The 17,742-nt window shown below is 56.6% G+C and overlaps 2 protein-coding genes across 4 annotated transcripts in view; one reads left to right on the forward strand and one right to left on the reverse strand.

Moving 5' to 3' along the window:
* DDX54 (DEAD-box helicase 54) overlaps window positions 1-11,662 on the reverse strand; it is a 17,157-nt gene extending 5,495 nt beyond the window's left edge. Inside the window, exons 1-12 of the mRNA XM_036014618.1 lie at window positions 11,448-11,662; window positions 9,068-9,197; window positions 7,556-7,626; window positions 6,790-6,978; window positions 6,627-6,676; window positions 5,273-5,314; window positions 5,061-5,156; window positions 4,284-4,405; window positions 4,119-4,180; window positions 3,907-4,038; window positions 2,514-2,724; window positions 413-547 (exon numbers count right to left, since the gene is read on the reverse strand). Coding sequence (XP_035870511.1) covers window positions 413-547; window positions 2,514-2,724; window positions 3,907-4,038; window positions 4,119-4,180; window positions 4,284-4,405; window positions 5,061-5,156; window positions 5,273-5,314; window positions 6,627-6,676; window positions 6,790-6,978; window positions 7,556-7,626; window positions 9,068-9,197; window positions 11,448-11,621 — 1,414 coding nt within the window. The 5' untranslated portion in view covers window positions 11,622-11,662. The remainder of the gene's footprint in view (window positions 1-412; window positions 548-2,513; window positions 2,725-3,906; window positions 4,039-4,118; window positions 4,181-4,283; window positions 4,406-5,060; window positions 5,157-5,272; window positions 5,315-6,626; window positions 6,677-6,789; window positions 6,979-7,555; window positions 7,627-9,067; window positions 9,198-11,447) is intronic.
* A 19-nt stretch (window positions 11,663-11,681) lies between these two features.
* Window positions 11,682-17,118, forward strand: RITA1 (RBPJ interacting and tubulin associated 1). Of its 3 annotated transcripts, none has more exons than XM_028528260.2 (4): window positions 11,682-12,169; window positions 12,342-12,479; window positions 12,896-13,252; window positions 15,879-17,118. In XM_028528260.2, exons 3-4 carry the CDS (start codon window positions 12,951-12,953, stop codon window positions 16,387-16,389), a joined length of 813 nt encoding a protein of 270 aa, XP_028384061.1. In that variant the 5' UTR covers window positions 11,682-12,169; window positions 12,342-12,479; window positions 12,896-12,950; the 3' UTR covers window positions 16,390-17,118. The 3 variants fall into 3 exon arrangements, with proteins under 3 accessions (XP_028384061.1, XP_035870513.1, XP_035870512.1); XM_036014620.1 differs by having other exon boundaries at window positions 12,342-12,483; window positions 12,900-13,252; window positions 15,879-16,393; XM_036014619.1 differs by lacking the exon at window positions 12,342-12,479 and having other exon boundaries at window positions 15,879-16,393.
* Window positions 17,119-17,742: the final 624 nt, after the last annotated feature.

Genomic DNA, 17,742 nt, shown 5'->3' on the forward strand with positions numbered 1-17,742 from the left:
GACGCGTGCTCCGCAGGGAGGCCTACGAAGGCTGCATCTGTACTAAACACGCACAGGCTTCTTTTCCTTGTCGTTATTCTGTAAACAATTCAGTATCGTAACTGTTATACCGAAACAGTATTCCATGAAAGCTATGTATGATAGCTTCCACACTGTATCATTGTAAGTAATCTGGAGACGAAGTTACCGGAGGATGCACATAGGTTATATGCAGACACTAGCCCATTTTATATAAGGGACTCATCTGCCGATGTTGGCACCCGAGGGGGCTCTAGAACTAGCCCACCTCGGACACTGAGGGACGACTGTGTAAGGGATCCGCTTCTCCTGGGGTCAAGTCCAGCCCCGCCCCTATCAAAGCCAGGACAGCTTGGGCCCCACCCACATTGGCCCCACCTCTGCCTCCACTCACCTGAGGGCTCCTCCTGCGGGTGGGCGAGGGAGAGGGCACGGCCCAGGAACAGGTGCAGGTCGAGCAGGTAGGGGACCTCATCTGGGGCCACCAGGGAGTAGGCCGTGCCACTTCGGCCGGCCCGGGCCACACGACCTGGGTGGGAAGAGGAGGTCAAGCTTCAGCAAAGCCCCCCAAAGCCCAGCACAACTCCCTCCGGCCCAACCCTGCAGGTGTAAACCAGGCCAAGCCCGTACCTCACCGAGCTGGCGTCCTGCCCTACAAAAGGGGAGGGGACACCAGAGGTCACCAGGGTCACCTGCACGAGAGTGCATGAGCCGACAAGGCGCTGCTGGAGCACAGTCGAAGGGGACTTTGTGAAGCAACTTAGCCGGCGACCACCCGGTGGGGATTCCGCAGCAGCGGACAGGGGCCAATGGGCCAATGGGCCCAGGCGCCAAACCCTCCCAAAACCCTGTTCGTGTACATGGAGTTTTATTGGCACGCGGCCATTTATGTTGCCTGTGGCTGCTGTCGTGCGATTTCAGGGCCAAGGTCAGAGCCTACACGGCCCCCGCAGCCTACAGTACTCACTCTCCAGCCCTTCACAGAACCAACTCGCGACCGGTCATAAACAGTCGGAGGCGAGTGAAAACCTGCACGACGGGAGCTGAGGCGAGGTTTTCCTCCTCCTCGCTGCAGGGGGGCGTGGCCGGCGCTGTGCTGGATTTGCGTTAGGTAAACCCATTTTGGCTCATTGCTGCCACTTGCAAAACCAGTGTGTCACCACCCTTAGAAGAGTCATTTGGGGTGGTCCGATTTACACTGTTGGTCATGGGGTGCACAAGAAATTCCCTTTGGGGGTTCTGGGGTCCCCTTGAGGAATGCACAGAGCCAGCTGTTCCCAGGGCAGTGGGAACTGGGCGCAGCAAGCTGCCACCAACAGGGTCCCGGGGGCTGGACACCCAGGAGGAGGCCGTCTCTGTGCCCCAACTGGAGGTCAAACTGCTTCTCTGGGGGCTGCCATGGGCAGCTGGAACTCAGTGGCATCTAATCACAGGCAGAACAGCCCAAAGGACCCGGCCTCCCAGCTTCTCCTCTCACACACGTTAAATTAGCTGCATTTAAAAATGCGTTTATGAACGAAAAGACGGCAGAGAAAATAGGATGGTGGGCGCCGGCGGCCGGGGAGAGGGGAACAGGGAGTCATGTCTGGTGGGCGGTCCCCACGTAGGAAGACACCGCCGGCCTGGAGGCTGGGCAGCCGCGGGGACTGTTCCCCCACACGAGCATCCTCAGTGCCACTGAGTTCCACCGGACGACGTTCCCATGGCGATGGTATGCTCTGTGTCCTCTACCACAGTTAAGAACAAAAAAGGTAATGGCTGGGGCCAGACACACCATAGTGACAGCCGTGTCATCGGAGAGGCCACGAGAGTGAAGAGGTGGTTCCAGTCCCAGCCACCCCACCTTGCCACCTGCAGGAGACCCGGCCAATCAATAATCTCCTGGCCTCGGGTCCCTCACCTGCAAGGCGGAGCTCCCGTGCGGGGCCCACCGCACAGGGTGGGTGTGAGAACAGAAGGAGCCGCTGCCGTGAAAGGTGGCACAGGGCCCGCGGGGAGTGCGGGGAGGCGGGGGCAGGCACAGCCACCGTCACAGTCACCAGGCAGGAGTGTGCAACCTACTGTGCTGCTTCCTTTTCCAATATGCCCACTATGTGTGCATCTTGCTTGTATAACTGGAACGTTATACGCGGTGTTCTGGCCTGGGAGGGCTGACGGGAAGGCGGGGCCCAACACGCTGGCCTGAGATCCTGCCTTCGGTGGTGGAACGGGAGGCACAGAGGCCGGAGTGCGAGGGTCCCCAGGAAGGGAGCTAAGAGGACAGTTTTACTGAGAGGACTTCAGGGAGAGGGGCTGTGGGACCACCTCATCAAGCACCACGGCAAGAAAGGGAGCAAAGCCCAGGACTCGGGAATCCTGGACGCAGAGAGCTACCTCCCGAGAACAGTGAGGCCTCCCCGCAGAACCCTGAGGCCCCGCCTCCCCAGGTCCTGATGTACAGGTCAAGTCCCCGGGCCTCGGTTTCTCCACCGGTAGCACCCCAGCCGGCTCCTTACCCACACGGTGCAGGAAGAGCTTGCCCTTGGCCGGGAAGCTGTAGTTGATGACGTTGTCCAGCAGCGGGATGTCCAGGCCCCGGGCCGCCAGGTCGGTCACGATGAGCGTGGAGCACTTGCCGTGGGCGAACTTGGCCAGGTTGATCTTGCGGGCCGTCTGGTCCAGGGCGCTGTAGATGTGGGCGCAGCTCATCCGCTGGGCCGCCAGCAGCTGCTCGAGCCGGGACAGGGCGGAGGGAGAGGGGCGAGGGGCCTTGTAGGCGAGCGTCCGGGCCGCGGCGGGGGTGCCGCGGCCTGGTGGGAAGCTTCAGCCTGACTCGACCGCGAACAAGCTGCAGGGCCTTGACCGTGGCAAGTTACCTAACCTCTCTGTGCCTTCATTTTTGCTCACCCGTAGAACGGGGAGAAGGGCTCCTTCTGTGTAGCTTTGTTGCGAGGAGTACATGAGTTAATGCACATACAGCGCTGAGAACACAGCCCAGGCGCAGGCAGCACCGTGAAAGTGTTAACTGCCTCTCGGAATTCACTCCTTCGGTGTCTTGTCACTCATCAGTGACCCGGCAGCTGCGCGCCGGGAGGAAGCACCGTCAAGTGTGTAACAAACACGTGAACCCCGGTGAACTGTGTCCTCAGACAACAGACCCCAGGTGTGGCTGGCCAGGGAAGGGGCCCCAGCAGCCTCTGGGGCACGGGGACCCCCCCACACTTTGATACAGCCAAGGGTTATGGGTGTGCACATATGGAAAAAGTCACCAATCTCTAAAATTCTGTAAGTAAAAAAAAATATATATTTTTTAAAAAGGCCCTGGCTAGGTAGCCCAGTTGGTTCAAGCATCATCCCAATAAGCCAGGGTCGTGGGTTCGATCCCCAGCCAGGGCACAAACAAGAATCAACTAATGAAGGCATAAATAAGTGGACCGACAAACCAGTGTTCCTCTCTTTCTCTCTAAAAATCAATCAATAAAAAAAAAACTCATCAAGCTGCTCAATAAGATTAAAGCACTTTACAAAACTTAATGCATGTAGGGCATACCTCATTTTTAAAAAGCAAAACACACGAGACGCTGAAAATCTACAGAATGATAGGATGGCTGGAAAACACTTCAAAATAACCTGGATGGAGGGGGGAGTATAGATGAACCAAGACTGGCCATGAGTTGATAACTGAGTACCTGGGAGTTCATTAGGCTATTTTCTAACTGTAGTATGCATTTGAAATTTTTATGACAAAAAGTTTAAAATAAAAAATCACCAAGCCCAGGCCAGGCCCATGTCCTGCTCTGGTGCTGCCCTCTGGTGGCCGTACATGGGACTGCAGCCCCAGCTAAAGAAGGGCAGGTTCCCAGGGGATGGCTGGGAGAAGGTGTGTGGCCCCCTGCCAGCCTCTCTCACCTCACTGAGGTACTCGGCGTGGTGCTTTGTGGCCACAAACACCACCGTCTGGTCCTGGGGCCGCACCACCGTGCGCAGCAGGTAGAGGAGCACGGCGGCCTTGGTGTCCTCCCGCACGAGGAAGAACGAGGTCTGCAGGGAGAAGGGTCGTGTGGGTGTGGCTGTGGGGGCCCTGGGCGGGGCCCTGCACAGGGGCACAGGCGGGGCCTCACCTTGAGCTGCTCGTTGAGTTTGGTGTCCACGTCTAGCCGAATGAGTACAGGCTCTGTGAGGCCTGCGGGGGGGCCACAGAAGAGGGTGGGGGGTTGAGTCACATAGGGACATGGACCCCAGGCCCCCAAACCCCCAGTCCCAGGCCTCGCCCTGAGCTCACTCACCCGCCCGGGCAAACTCCACCAGCATTTTTGGCAGCGTGGCGGAGAACAGGACCGTCTGGTGGCCCCCGGGGAGGCGGCCGATGATTTCCTGCAGCTGCTCTGCAAACCCCATCTCGAAGAGCCTGGGACAGCCGAGGGCAGAGGACAGAGGTCAGGAGCAGGGCTCGCATTCCGGCAAGCTCCAAACCTCAGTCAGCGTCACCCCCACCGCACTGCCTCCCACGTGGACCGGTGTTTGCCCCACGTTTCTCTAACTCAGTTCCCTTCTTCTCTACTTGACAGCATCACCCTGAGCAATAACGACCTTGAAATCCTGGGTCTGCTCTGTTCTGTTTCCTACAAACTCACGCTGAAATGAGCGACCACAGCCCCTGCTCTGCAGGGCACCACTCTGAGTACCTCACAAATACCGGCTCCTGAGCGCTCACGGCCCCCTGGGAGGCTCACGCCGTCTCATCCCCACTCTGCAGTCACGACCCCCAGGCCCCCAAGACCCTCCGTGATCTGCCCAAGTTCACAGAGCTGGGATTTGATCCCACCCGAGTCCTCAACCTAGTGCTGCTTTTTCTAACTTTGAAATCATGGTGTTCATTCTATTACTCTTCCCAATATTCCCAAAAGTAACACAAGGAAGAACTGTTGGCCCAGGGAGCTCCCCTGCTGTGGGGAGACGCTGCTCTGACCCAGGACACCGGTCTTTCCTGGCAGAGCCCCTCCCCCCCAGGCGGCCCACCTCCCTCCGACTGCCCAGCCTCGGGGCCGGCCCGGACGCCTCACCTGTCAGCCTCGTCAAACACCACGTACTCCACACTCTGCAGCTTCAGGTTCATCTCCACGGCCACGTGCATCAGGCGCCCCGGGGTCGCAATGATTCTGGAAGGGTGCGCAGGCCAGGTCACCTGGGGCCCCCAGCAGAGCCCTGCGCTCACTCCCCAGCCGCTGGCTGTCCGGAAAGGGACCCCAGAGTGTTACCCCCAACCCAAACTCACATGTCAGGGTTCTCATGCAGGGCTGAAAACTGGTCTTCCATTCTAGGGGGAAGGGCAGGTGTCAGCGTGATAGTACAGGTCTCTGCCTAGCCCCTCCCGCTTCCCACACCAAATGCCCGGGTGAGCCCCACTCCCTGACCCCAGACTGGCAACTGGGGAAAAGGCTACTGGTGACATCCTAGGCAAAGGCACTGCCCTGACATGAGGTACAAGTTCAAATACACAGAAGGACTGATACAACAAAGAGATGGGCTCAGCCTCAGAACCCACCTCTCTCTCTTCTCTCTCCAGATTGCAACAGCGCTGCCTTTGCCCTGCAGCGCCACCTAGCAACCAACCCGGGAACTGCCCGGTGCACCTAGAATCCAGCTTCCGGGATCTCTGTCCTTATTCTTAAACCTTTGGAGCACGCACATCCCTAACTGTGGTCGCCCGCTGAGGCACCCTTGGGACACCTGTAGCAGCCAGAATTCTGGCCAGGCCTAGCCCAGGAAGGCTTCGCTCGCAATCACCAACAATGCGGGGGTGTCCAACCTGCAGCCCGCGGGCCGCAAGCAGCTCAGGATGGTTATGAAGGCAGCCCAACACAAAATCGTGCATTTACTTCAAGGTCAGATTTTTTCGTTTTGTGATTACGTGTCGCAATGTATTGAACGTGTGGCCCAAGACAACTCCTCTTCTTCCAGTGTGGCCCAGAGACCCCCAAAAGTGGGACACCCCCAGTGATAAATTACAATGCAGACAAAGGAGCACAGGATACAACACACTCGGGACTGAGAGCACATGGTGACGGTGACCTTGAGGAAAAGGGAGGGGCTGCCCTGGGAGGGAGACTTGGTCGGATGGGGGCAGGGCACCGAGCAGGAGACTCAGTGCTAATCTCGACAGTGCTGCCAAACCAATGCCTGGGCCAGCCCGTCACCACCTCAGCCTGCTCACCTGGAAAACAGGTGTGGTGCCTGCCACCTCGGAAGGACGGCACCAGCACCCCGGGACACATGCATTTTGCAAATCGGAGCAACTAAAACACGTTTGATTTTTGTGCATCCTGCTTTAAACAATGCGCAAGTGGGCATCTCAAGACATGCACAACCAGGCCACCCGCCCGGGTGACCCGTGTGCCCCCAGTGCCTCTGCAGTGCCCGTGTGAGAAATTTCTTTCCTTCTTTTACTGCCAGTCTCCCTGGTTAGCCTTTTCTGAAATGGGCCGAGAACTTGCTGTTGTTGGTACAGCGCACACGGGCTCCCCCGCTGCTGATGCCCTGGAGGCACCGGGTGGGCTCGCACGGGGGGGTGGGGGGGGAGCAGGGTGTAGGGGTGTGGGTGGCCGTGGCCAGGGGTGAGGGGCTCTTACTTGTCCCCGCCCAGGATCAGGGCAGTCTTGAGGCCGGTGAACTTGCCCAGCTGTGGGGAGAGAAAGATTGAGAGGGGGTGAGGGGCAGATGCCTCGGCCCGCTCAGGCCTCTCCCCTGGTCCCAGCTCAGACTGCCCACCCCCAACCCCCGGCCTGGACACACCTCCTTGGTGAACTTCATGGTCTGCAGGGCCAGCTCGCGGGTGGGCGAGAGAACGAGGGCGCGGGCCCCGGTCTGCGCGCTGCGGGCCTTGAGCCGCTCGAACATGGGGATGAGGAAGCAGGCCGTCTTGCCGCTGCCCGTCCGGGCCATGGCCACCACGTCCCTGCCGTCCAGGATCACCGGGATGGTCTGCAGAGGGGCCAGCGGGGGAGGGGCGGGTCAGCTCCCGCACCCAAACACCACGGGATCCAGAGCTTCCAGTCCCCGGGGAATGGGTGACCCAGGGGACCTCGGCGGATGGGAAGATGGGATCCCGTTCTTGCGGAAGCTTGTTTGCACACCTCCGGGGACAAGCAGCTCACCGCCCCCAAATCTGTCTACTCTTTGAACACCCACCTGCAGCTTAGGCCAGACTCTACCTCCCTGACTGCTCTTCCTCCTTGGGACCCCGAGGAATGCCTCCCTCCCAGCTAAATGTCTGAGGACGCCAGTCACAAGCCCCAGGAGATGACAAGGGGCCTGCGACCTGCCCGCGCAGGGGCTCGGTGGTGACCAGCCGTAAGTGGCGAAGAGGCCCAGGGTCGAATCTCCTCTCTGCCGGGCCCAGCTTCCCCCACCTGTGCAACAGGCAAGCTTGTGGGGTTTCCGGGTAAGAGGGACAACAGGTGTGACAGCTGATGCAAAGGGGTGTCCACCAAGAGGCGGAGAGAAGAGCCGAGTTGCTCCTCCCTTCCCCCCAGCCCCACCAGCCCTCCCCGCCGCATACCTTCCTCTGGATGGGTGTGGGCACCTTATAGCCCTTCTTCATGATGCCTTTGAACACCGCGTAGCTCAAGCCTGGGAAAGACAGGGGAGTGACTGGGGTTCCGGGGAGCCCCCACGACACACATACCACACTCCTGTGCAGCAGTAGCACAGGGCAAACGGCTCTTAGGTCGTCAAATACATAGCACGGAAAGAAAAGCGACAGAGCAAAACCAATAGACCAACGGAAACTTAAGAGACAAATCTACGGATGGCGGGACATAGCCTTGGGGGGATTCTGCCTCGAACACACTCTCAATGCCACGAGACGACCAGGGGTCTGGGCAACACCGGGAACTGTGGGGTTGGTTCAGGCGTGCGAGGTCCTGCCTCTCTCTGAGGAAGCAGAAGGTATTTCGGGATACAAGGAGGGGAGTATCTGGATAAGGAAGCCAGGGAGACCGGCTTCCGAACCCTCCAGGATGCCGGGGACACGTGGGTGAGGCGTGGCTGAAGTCGGGCTGAAAACAGTGGACGCTGCTGAGGGGCAGGTAGAGACTCACTGTCCGCTATTTTCTATGTATATGTTTGAAATGCGTAACTAGAAGAAAAAGGGGTCGTGCGCAAGGGCCCAGGACACGTGCAAACAGGGTGTGGACAGATGAGGCATGTGGTCCTATGAGAGGGAGGAGTGGCCTCTGGAGAGACAGCAGGTGACCTGGGCTCGTGGAGAGGGGAGGACAGAGGGAGGCCCGAGACAGGACGGTACCGTGTGTTTCTGTAGCTGCTTTTTGGTCAATTATCCTTGTGATTCACAAAGGCAAAAAGAGCTCCACGTAAATGTTTGCATTTGCTCTTTTTCTTTGATTTTTTTGATAGGTTTTTAGTGCATCTTCAATGTGGTGACCGGCTGTCTAGACTGATTCCTTGTGAGCTGACTGTCCACGGTGTTCACCCAAGTCTCTGTCGGGGTGCCTGTCTTATTCTTATTGATTCCTGAAAGCTCTTTGCATATTAGGCACAGTCACCCTTTGTCCCATAGGTTGCAAATAAACTTCAACTTAGTTTACAGTGTTTTTTGCCGTACACACGTCTAACTGAAAAAAGTCCAACAGCTCTCGGGTCACACTTAGAAAGTCCTTCTTATCCTTTCTAACATTAAAAAATGTTCATAACAGTTAACCCTTTGCTCCAGATGCTACTGATTTGTAAAGAGCTGGCAAGAGAGTCCAGCCTCATTGCCATCTAGCCAGGTATCCCAGTCCTGCCCGACTACGGCATCTTCTCCCACCCCGTTCTGAAATGCCATGTCCCGCAGAACCTCCCCAAACACCTGCTGCCCACCAGCGAGGCCCTGTGTCCAGCTCCAGCTGCTTTCTCACGGTGTCAGGCCTGTCGCCTGCTGCCTCAGTCTACCCAGCACCTACCACAGTAGGGCAGAGCCGTACTGTGCTGGGGCCCAGGGCAGAGGTCAGAGGGCACGATGGCCCCCTGCTGCTGCTCCTCCCACTCCCTGGGCGCCTGATTCACCCACCCATGGACTGGAAGCCTCCTGACTTCTTCTTCTTCTTGTTCTGGGCCCGCACCATCTCCCGTGTGTCCGGCTCCACATCCGAGGTGCACTCCGAGGTAGGGAAGGTGGGCAGGGGTCTGCTGGGTCCTGGCTGGGAGAGAGGAATAGAGAGGCAGCCCCATCAGACCCCTGGAGGCAGCGGGGGGGCGGAGGGGGTGTGGAGCTGTCCAGGTGTCAGCCTGCTCCCCATTCGAGCTGATGACACTCCTGCCAGATCACAGGACAGCGATGCAGAGAGTGGGCTCTGCCACCAGGCTGCCTGGGTTTCAGTCCCAACTCTGTCACTCACCAGCTGGGAGACCTCACACGACAGACTTAATCGTCCCTGAGTCTGGGTTCCCACATCGGGGAAATGGACGCCAAGGGCCTGCGCTTCAGAGGGTGTTGTGAAGGCTGAGAGAAATGTGGGGCTCACACAGTGCCCAGTGCATAAATGGTGATGATACCATTATCATCACCACCATCATCATCCTCCCGGCCTGTCATTCAAAGCCCTTGAAATGAAAAGCTCCAGAGAGCCGATCACAACATCTACAGCGTGCGAGGTACTAGATTTCTCCAAGCCGACCTGCCCCCCTCCTCAACCCCCTTTCTGACCCATCGCCCCCACCCAACTCTGGTCTCTCCTGTGCCTGCCTCTCCTCTGCCCACCAGCGTGTCCTGGCACAGCTAAGTCTAACCCAGACGCCTCCTCTGGGGAGCCTTCTCAGCCTACAGAGCTGTCCCTGTCCACTCAGAAATAACATGTATGGACCACTGAGTCACAGTAATGACAAGAAAGTACATGGCTCTTACTCTAACCTAAGTGCTGCTGAGCATTCATTAAGTTACTCCATTTCATCCTTACGACAACCCTGGGAAGTGGGTGCTATTATCTTGTCCATCTTACAGAGAAGGAAACTGAGGCACAGAGAAGTGACGTGCCCTGCCCAAGATCACACAGACAGCCAGTGGAGAATTAGAATCTATGTTCTGTCCACGGTGACTCTCCAAGGTCCACTACCCCATCTAGGTCGGAGCTACAGCCTGTCTCGCACAGTGCATGCGCTTTACTAAAAGACCGCCAAAAACAAGATGAAGAAGACAGTGACCTTACAGGCCCCGCAAAGACTAAACTATCCACCATCCGGTCCCTACAGGAAATGCCTGCCAGGCCCTGCTCCAGACACATAACAACAAGGTGCCTGGAACACGTGAGTGCCCGGCATTACACCGAATGAGTAGAATATAGAAGCATGTCGTTTAATCTTCTCCACAGTCTGGGAGGCCCTTCTAATCATGAGCCTTCTTCACAAAGGACACCTCTGCCGTCTACGGTGCGGCTCAGACAGGTTAAGCAGCTTCTCCATTATTCCATTAAGGACAGGGAGGAGCCAGGGCAAAGCCCTTGGTCTGGTCCACATGCACCGGCTCCCCTTCGGCCACCGCTTAGCACTCTGGTCTCCTGTTCATTATCTCCAGCAGTTTGTCCACGTTTACAGAGCACTACCGCGTGCCAGGCACCCGCCAGGCCGGGGAAACAGTGGGATGGAGTCCGGTCCCTGCCTTGGAGGAGTGCAGACCCCCCCTTCAAATAAACACCACCCATTCATCTACTTACCCAGAGCTGCTCTGCGCCAGGCACGCTGGGCACAGACCTCCCTCCCCGTTTGCATACAGTTGGCACTCAATAGTGGACATAGCACAGGCCCTGGCACAAGACAGTCCTGGGTTTGAATCCTAGCTCTCTCACTCACAACCTGTGAGGTCTTGGTCAAGTTCCTTTGCCAATCTAGGCCTCAGTTTTCCTCCTCTGGAAAATGGGGTGATGATACTTAGCTCACGGGGTTGGTGTGAGGATTAAATGATAAGGCTCCTAAAGCTCTCCGCACCGAGCCTGGAAAGGGTCCACAAATCCAAGTTTAATGTATTACTTAGTTTCCCAGAGGTTTGGAGGCATCGCCGCCCCAAGCTACGAGATCCAGACTCCCCTTAATTCAATCTCTCAATAATCCCCTAAACTCTCAAAGTCCGAGCTTCAGCACCCGCACTTTTCATTGGGCGATTAGAACTAGACCCGCCCCCTGAATACGAGGTAGCCAATGAGGAGCGCTCAACCAAAAGCCGGCCAGGAAGACGCGCAGGGCCCAGGCTCTGGAGCTCAGTGGCTTGGGCCGTCAAGACCCTGGGCAAGATGGGCCCCGAGACACACACTCAGACCGGCGATCGTGCCCCCGACCCCTGCCAGCTATCTTCTCCCCACCCTCGGTAGTGGGGAAACTGAGGTCGCGGGGGGGTCGGGGGAGGGCCGCACGGAGCCAGGGCTCAGGCGCCAACCTGTGTGCGGGCGCCACGCTCCTACCTTCTGAGCCCGGGTGTCATCTTCCGCCTGGATCTCAAACTCGCCGTCCTCCGAGTCGCTACTGAGGGCCTGGGAGGCTGCGCCCCGGCGCCTCTTAAGCCCCTTCTTTTTCTTCCGCTGGGCCATGGCAGGTCCCGACCGCGGTCTGGCCGCCGGGCGCTTTCCGACTGCCATGCGGACCCGGCGAGCGAAAACGGGAAGGGGCGGAGCCTACGAGGCTGTACCACTGCGCGGCCGGGGGTGGGGGGAGACGCGTCCACGCAGCCCCGACTCCTCTCCCTGCCCCTCTGCAGCCCCAGGAGGCATGGAGTGAGTACACACACTCCTCTGACTTGTGGGAGAGGCCCCTCTGCGAGGCTTTGGGGAACTCTGGAGGAGTCTGGATCTGGCGCCCCCCCCCCTCGCCCGAATGTTTCCGGCCGCGCCGCGCCGCCCCGCCCCGACGCTGGCTGGTTGCTGTTTGATGGGCGCGCGCGGCACACGTCGCTAGGGCCTGGGTGTCCCAGGTGAGTCTGTCCGCGCGCTGCTGCGGACTGGGACCCACGACGGCCTGAGCAGCCAAGGGTCCTGGCCTCCGGGATTCCGTGCTCCGGATAAACTGGGATCACGGATGCACCGCGCGCCGCGGGTGCCCGAGCACCCTCCCAGAGGAGTCCAGACCTGGTTGGGGGAGCACTGAGGGTTACAGCCAGCGACCGACGTCTGGGAGCCAAGATGCTCAGGTAGCAAATAAGAATGCAGGGTCCTAGGACATCAGCCCGAAAATTGACTTGGGGATCGGGGCATGTGGGGCAGTTGCGGGGGCGGGGGGTGGCTTGATCCCCTGTCGTAGAATGGTGAAGTGCACAAGTTCTGGACTCCTGTCAGGTTCAAATTCCTCTTCCTTTGTTCTAGCTTTGTAGCTGTAACTTACACGTGTGATGTCACCGTTTGAAGCCTCCGTTTTGTCATCTGTACAATGGGTGTAAAGCTACTTCACATGTCCGATGGGAGGATTAAATGAGACAATGTTTCTAAAGCCCTTCGCAGGAGGTAGGCATGAGATTGACACTGATTATTTCCTGCCCCATAAATACACACAGGGTACAGGGACTTTGACTTTCCTAGACCAGATTTTGTGGTTGGTGCCAAAAGGAACACAAGCCCCATCTCTGCTTCAGCCTCTAGCATTCTATCGATATTTATATGGCACACACGGTATGCTAAGAATGCCTGTTCATTAAACATTTGCCTGTAGCACCCCTCTTCCCATCACTGTTTACAACTAAAGAAATTGTCGAACAAATTTCTGAAACATCCCCAGAGGCTGGCAGTTCCCTTTTGAGGAGAACTCCTTGAGGGAGAACCTGACCCCTTTGCCCTTGGGATGGAGACAGAAGAGACTACCAGTCTCTCTGTGGTGGCACTGCCCATGACAGAGGGTTGGTACCCTGACCCCCTTTTCGCAGGGAGCCCTGGAGGCAGGGCCTGGTGGGCAGAGCATGCCTGCTGTCACCTGGGACCATGGGCAGCATGAAGACCCCGGTGGAGGTGGCCATCAGTGGGATGCAGACCCTTCACCGCCAGCGCCGCTGCCGGGGCGGCTGTCAGGTCAAGGCCAGGGCCTCATACGTGGATGAGACTTTGTTTGGCAGCCCCTCAGGCACCCGGCCCACACCGCCAGACTTCGACCCACCCTGGGTGGAGAAGGCCAACAGAACCAAAGGAATGGGCAAAGAGGCTTCCCGGGCTTCGGGGAGCTGTGAGACCACTTCCTCCAGGGGCAGCACCCCGACCCTCACACCGAGGAAGAAGAACAAGTACAGGTAACAGCATGAGCAGATACCCTGCTGCATTCAGGGCAGCCACCTAGGTTGCTGCTAGAGCCGTGCGGGTCACATGCTGTGTGACCTTGGGCAAGCACCTTGACCTGCCTGAGCAGCAGTTTCCTGGCATGGGAAATGGGATTTAGTGGGATTATTGAGAGGATTAAATGAGGTGAGGTGTGTACTGTGCTTGGCTGACACTTAGAAAGCTCTGAATAAAGGGCAGTGATGATGGTTGCCATGGTGGAATACCCATCCTGCAATGTCACAGAGTGGCTCCTGGGGCCCAGAGAGGTCAGGATTGGCCCAAGATTACAGAGCAATTTGCATACGATTGTAGTGTGGTTGATTCATGAAATGCCAGCGATGCAGTGGTTGCAGGTTTCAGCAAGTCGTTTTGAAAATGGTTCTTGCTGCGTTTTCACGAACAAGTTAGAAAAACAGAAGCTCGTGCTAATGGTTATAAAGTAAATAGATTAGATTTAGATTATTTGGATTATTCCAGATGAACATCAGCCTGGGAGGAGGTGCCTGGTGGTGGGCCCCAGGGCTCCTGGTTCCTTTATCAGGGGTTTGGACCGAGACGCGGGAAACTGGTGTGGTGATCGATTGTGGCTGCCAGAACAAAATCCCAGAGACTTAGTGGCTTCACAACAAGATTCTGTTTTCTCACAGTCCTGGAAACTTGAAATCCAAGATCAAGGTGCCAGTGGGGTTGGTTCCTCCCAAAGCCCTCCTTGGCTTGCAGATGGCCACCTTGACCCTGTGTCCTCTCGTGGCCTTTCCTCTGTTGAGTGTGTGAACTCCTAGTGTCTCTTCTTAAAGAGGGGCCCACCCCCGTGACCTCGCTGAACCTTAATTCCCTCCCTAAAATTCGACCTGCATTTTAGGAAGGACACATTCAGTCCCTGACAACCAGCCAATCATATATACGATCCATGCTGAGCCAGCAGGGGGCATCCTTGAGTCCAGAAAAGGGAATGATCCTGATTTAAGGAGATAAAGTTCAATGAGATAAAAGCAAGACTTGTTGCTATGATGTCAGGCTGGGGGTGATGTTCCTGACAGGGTCTGTGGGCCACCGCCTGACAAGGGTCACCCTGACATCAGCAGCAGTGACACCTACAATGTGGCAGAAAGCACTCCTGTAAATGTGAGGCCAAGTTAACAGAAGTACGGTGTCCATGACGAGGGAGGTTACAGTGAACGCCATGCCCTCCCGGAGGATGGGGCTTTGTGCTGGATGCTGACAAGCAGAGGGTGCCGCGTGAGAAGGCAAACGAGAGGTAGAGAGGTGTTACTGAGGAAAGGCTGTGGCACCAGACAGACATGCTTCAGTGAGATACGGTTTGAGAAGTTCAGTGGCTGGCATAGCTCAGTGGATTGAGCATGGACTGTGAACCAGGCATCGCAGGTTCGATTCCCAGTCAGGGTGCATGCCTGGGTTGCAGGCCATGGCCTCCAGCGACGGCACATTGATGTCTCTCTCTCTCTCTCTCTCTCTCTCTTTCTCTCTCTCTCCCTTTCCTCTCTAAAAATAAATAAATAAAATCTTAAAAAAAAAAGTTCAGTAGCAAGAGGTTGGCTTTCCAAAGACTTGAAGTTTGCAAATTTGAGTACTTTCAGTCCTGGCCAGAAACCATGGACCTCACAGGTTTTCCTTGAATACTTGTGGGAGTCATTAAAACATCATGATAATTGCTGAAGAGAGGCCTTGGAGACGTGTGTGTGTGTGTTTCTGATTTCCCTATTGAGCGCTGGGGTCCTGCAGCCAGGCTGGATCTGAATCTTGTCCCTTCCGTCCTTCTTGCTGCGGGGCTTCCCCCTCCCCATACCTCGGTGTTCTTGTCTGTAAAACGGGATTGTGAATATCGCCCTCCTGCGGACGCTGTGAGAAATAACGAGATGACGTATGTGACGGGCTGAGTCCAGGGCGTGTGTGGGAAAAGCCATCAGTAATTACTCAAAAATTTCAAGTCAGGGCGGGCCATAGAACTGCAAAGGTTTCAGCTGACAAGGCTGCTAGGACAAAGGAAGAGGGGAGGTTGGTAGAAAAAATGATGGCTATAAAAACTAATATTATGTTAATTAGGACTCTTGGTTGCAAGTGATAGAAAACTTACCCCGGACTGGTTTCAGCAGAAAAAGGAACTTGGGCCTTATATAACAGGGGCTCAGACTGTCGGTGGGATTCTGTCTTCATCTTCGAGCAGCTCCCCACCCTTATTCCAGAGGAGGTGGCCACCAGCTGTTCTGTCCTTACGTGTGCCAGCTTTGCAAGACCAGGAGACAGAAAAACTATCCAGTAGTTTAGCAAAGGTCCTAAGTCAGACTCTCATTGGACAGAATGGGTCATGTGGGTGAAATATGCAAATGACCAGGCCTGGAACACATGCCAGGGAATGGGGGGACTGGATGGTTGGCAGGGACAAAATAACAGATGGAGGGTAGTGGTACATGTGGGGGCTGTGGCCTCACTGTGGGTGCCAGGCTGGGGGACAGGGACTTCTGGGATCTACAGGTAGCCCTTTCAGGTGCCTGGCAGGGGTGGGGTAGGTTGGTGGGGGTTAAGGTTGTAGGGTTTGTTCCCTCTGTGGGCTCACTGTGTTTCTCTTCCCTTTGCCAGGCTGATCAGCCACACTCCGTCTTACTGTGATGAGTCACTGTTTGGCTCCCGACCAGCGGGCGCCGGCCTGGAGGCCCCCTGGATGGCAAAGGGGGATGCTGCAAAACTCCATGCCCTCTGCTGGACACCTCCGGCAACCCCTAGGGGCCACTCACCCCACCCCAGGGAGACCCCTCTGCGTGCCATTCACCCAGCCGGTCCCTCAAAGACAGAGCCCAGGGCGGGGGCGGACTCCCACCGTGGGCAGTCGTCCAGGGGCGCGTTAGATTCTCCCCGCCCAGCGAGGCAGGAGCGTTCCCACTCCGTCACCCACCTGGCTGTCCCCGCCACTGGCCGCCCACCCGCCAGTGGCCCCCACACCAACGGGCCTCGGGATCCCAGGCCTTCCTCGCTGGGAGTGACCTTCCAGAGCCCCCTGGTGACCCCCAGGGCTCACTCAGGCAGTGTTTCCGTGCCAGCTACCCCCCGACGAGGTGGGGCCACCCAGAAACCAAAGCCCCCTTGGAAGTGAGTTTCTTTTTAGAGAGGGAACGGAGGGAGAAAGAGAGAGAGAAACATCAGTGCGAGGTTGCTGGGGGCCGTGGCCTGCAACCCAGGCATGTGCCCTGACTGGGAATCGAACCTGCAACACTTTGGTTCACAGGCTGGCACTCAATCCACTGAGCTACGCCAGCCAGGGCTTAGAAGTGAGTTCCTTGGCCCTTTCCTCAGGTTCCCCCTGGGGGGGGGAGGGGGTCACGGCAGGGACCGCAGTTTCAGAGGACGGCACAGGTGGGGAGCTTCCGGGGAGACCTGCAGGCTTTGGGGAAGCTCCCGTGGAGGCAGACTCAGCGAGGGTGGTCTGGGGCGCGCCCTCTCCTGACAACCTCTGGTGGCTGTGAGGGCCACCATGTGCGGTGCCTGTTCCGGGCCTGTCCTAGCCACAAGCTGTCTCGGTGCCAACCCGGGGACACCCCCAGGGAGGGCCCTCCCCCCTTCACACATTGTCTATCCGCCAAGTAGGAGTAAAAGGTGTGGTTGCCAACCTGGAGCGTCCCTCCCTGCCCCCCCGCCCCCCACTCAAGCCAAACCCCTGGCTTGGGATGAGTTTCCAGCGGGGTCTGGAGGCCTCGGGGGTTTTCCCGGGCACGGCGTGGGGGCCGCAGCAGGACACGAGGATCTGGGTGGGGCATGGGCCAACTTTATTTCAATAATCATGTATTTATTTTCATGTATTAAATATGTCAGTAGCTCATCAAAACCATGACTTTTACTGATTTCTTTTTCCTAGTGGAAAGGCCAGTGTTAGGCCCAAGTTGATTTATTTTATTATTTATTTATTTTGGTAAGTATGAAACTCATTTATTCTGTCGTTCCAAAAGAGCCCTTCGTGTTTATTTTTTGTTTTTTTTTTATTGTTTTATTGATTATGCTATTACAGTTGTCCCAATTTTTTCTACCGTGCCTCCCCTCCACCCAGCACCCCGTACTCCCTCAGACCATCCCCCCACCATTGTTCATGTCCATGGGTCATATGTATAAAATCTTTAGCTACTCCACTTCCTATACTGTACTTTACATCCCCATGGCTACTCAGTAACAATCCATTTGTGCCTCTTAATCCCCTCACCTCCTCACCCATTCCCCCACACCCCCCTCCCACCTGACAGCCATCAGAATGCTCTCCGCATCCATGATTCTGTCTCTTTTCTTGTTTGCATAGTTTCTTAGATTCAATTGTTAATAGATATGACATCAATATTGCCATATTATTCAAATGGCCATTTTATTGTTCAAAGTTTTGATCTTGTTCTTCAATAAGTACCTTTCACATTGCATACAATAATGGCATGGTGATGATGAACTCCTTTAGTTTTCTCTTTTC

This window comes from Phyllostomus discolor, chromosome 13, assembly GCF_004126475.2.
Source record: "Phyllostomus discolor isolate MPI-MPIP mPhyDis1 chromosome 13, mPhyDis1.pri.v3, whole genome shotgun sequence".
Lineage (NCBI taxonomy): Eukaryota > Metazoa > Chordata > Mammalia > Chiroptera > Phyllostomidae > Phyllostomus > Phyllostomus discolor.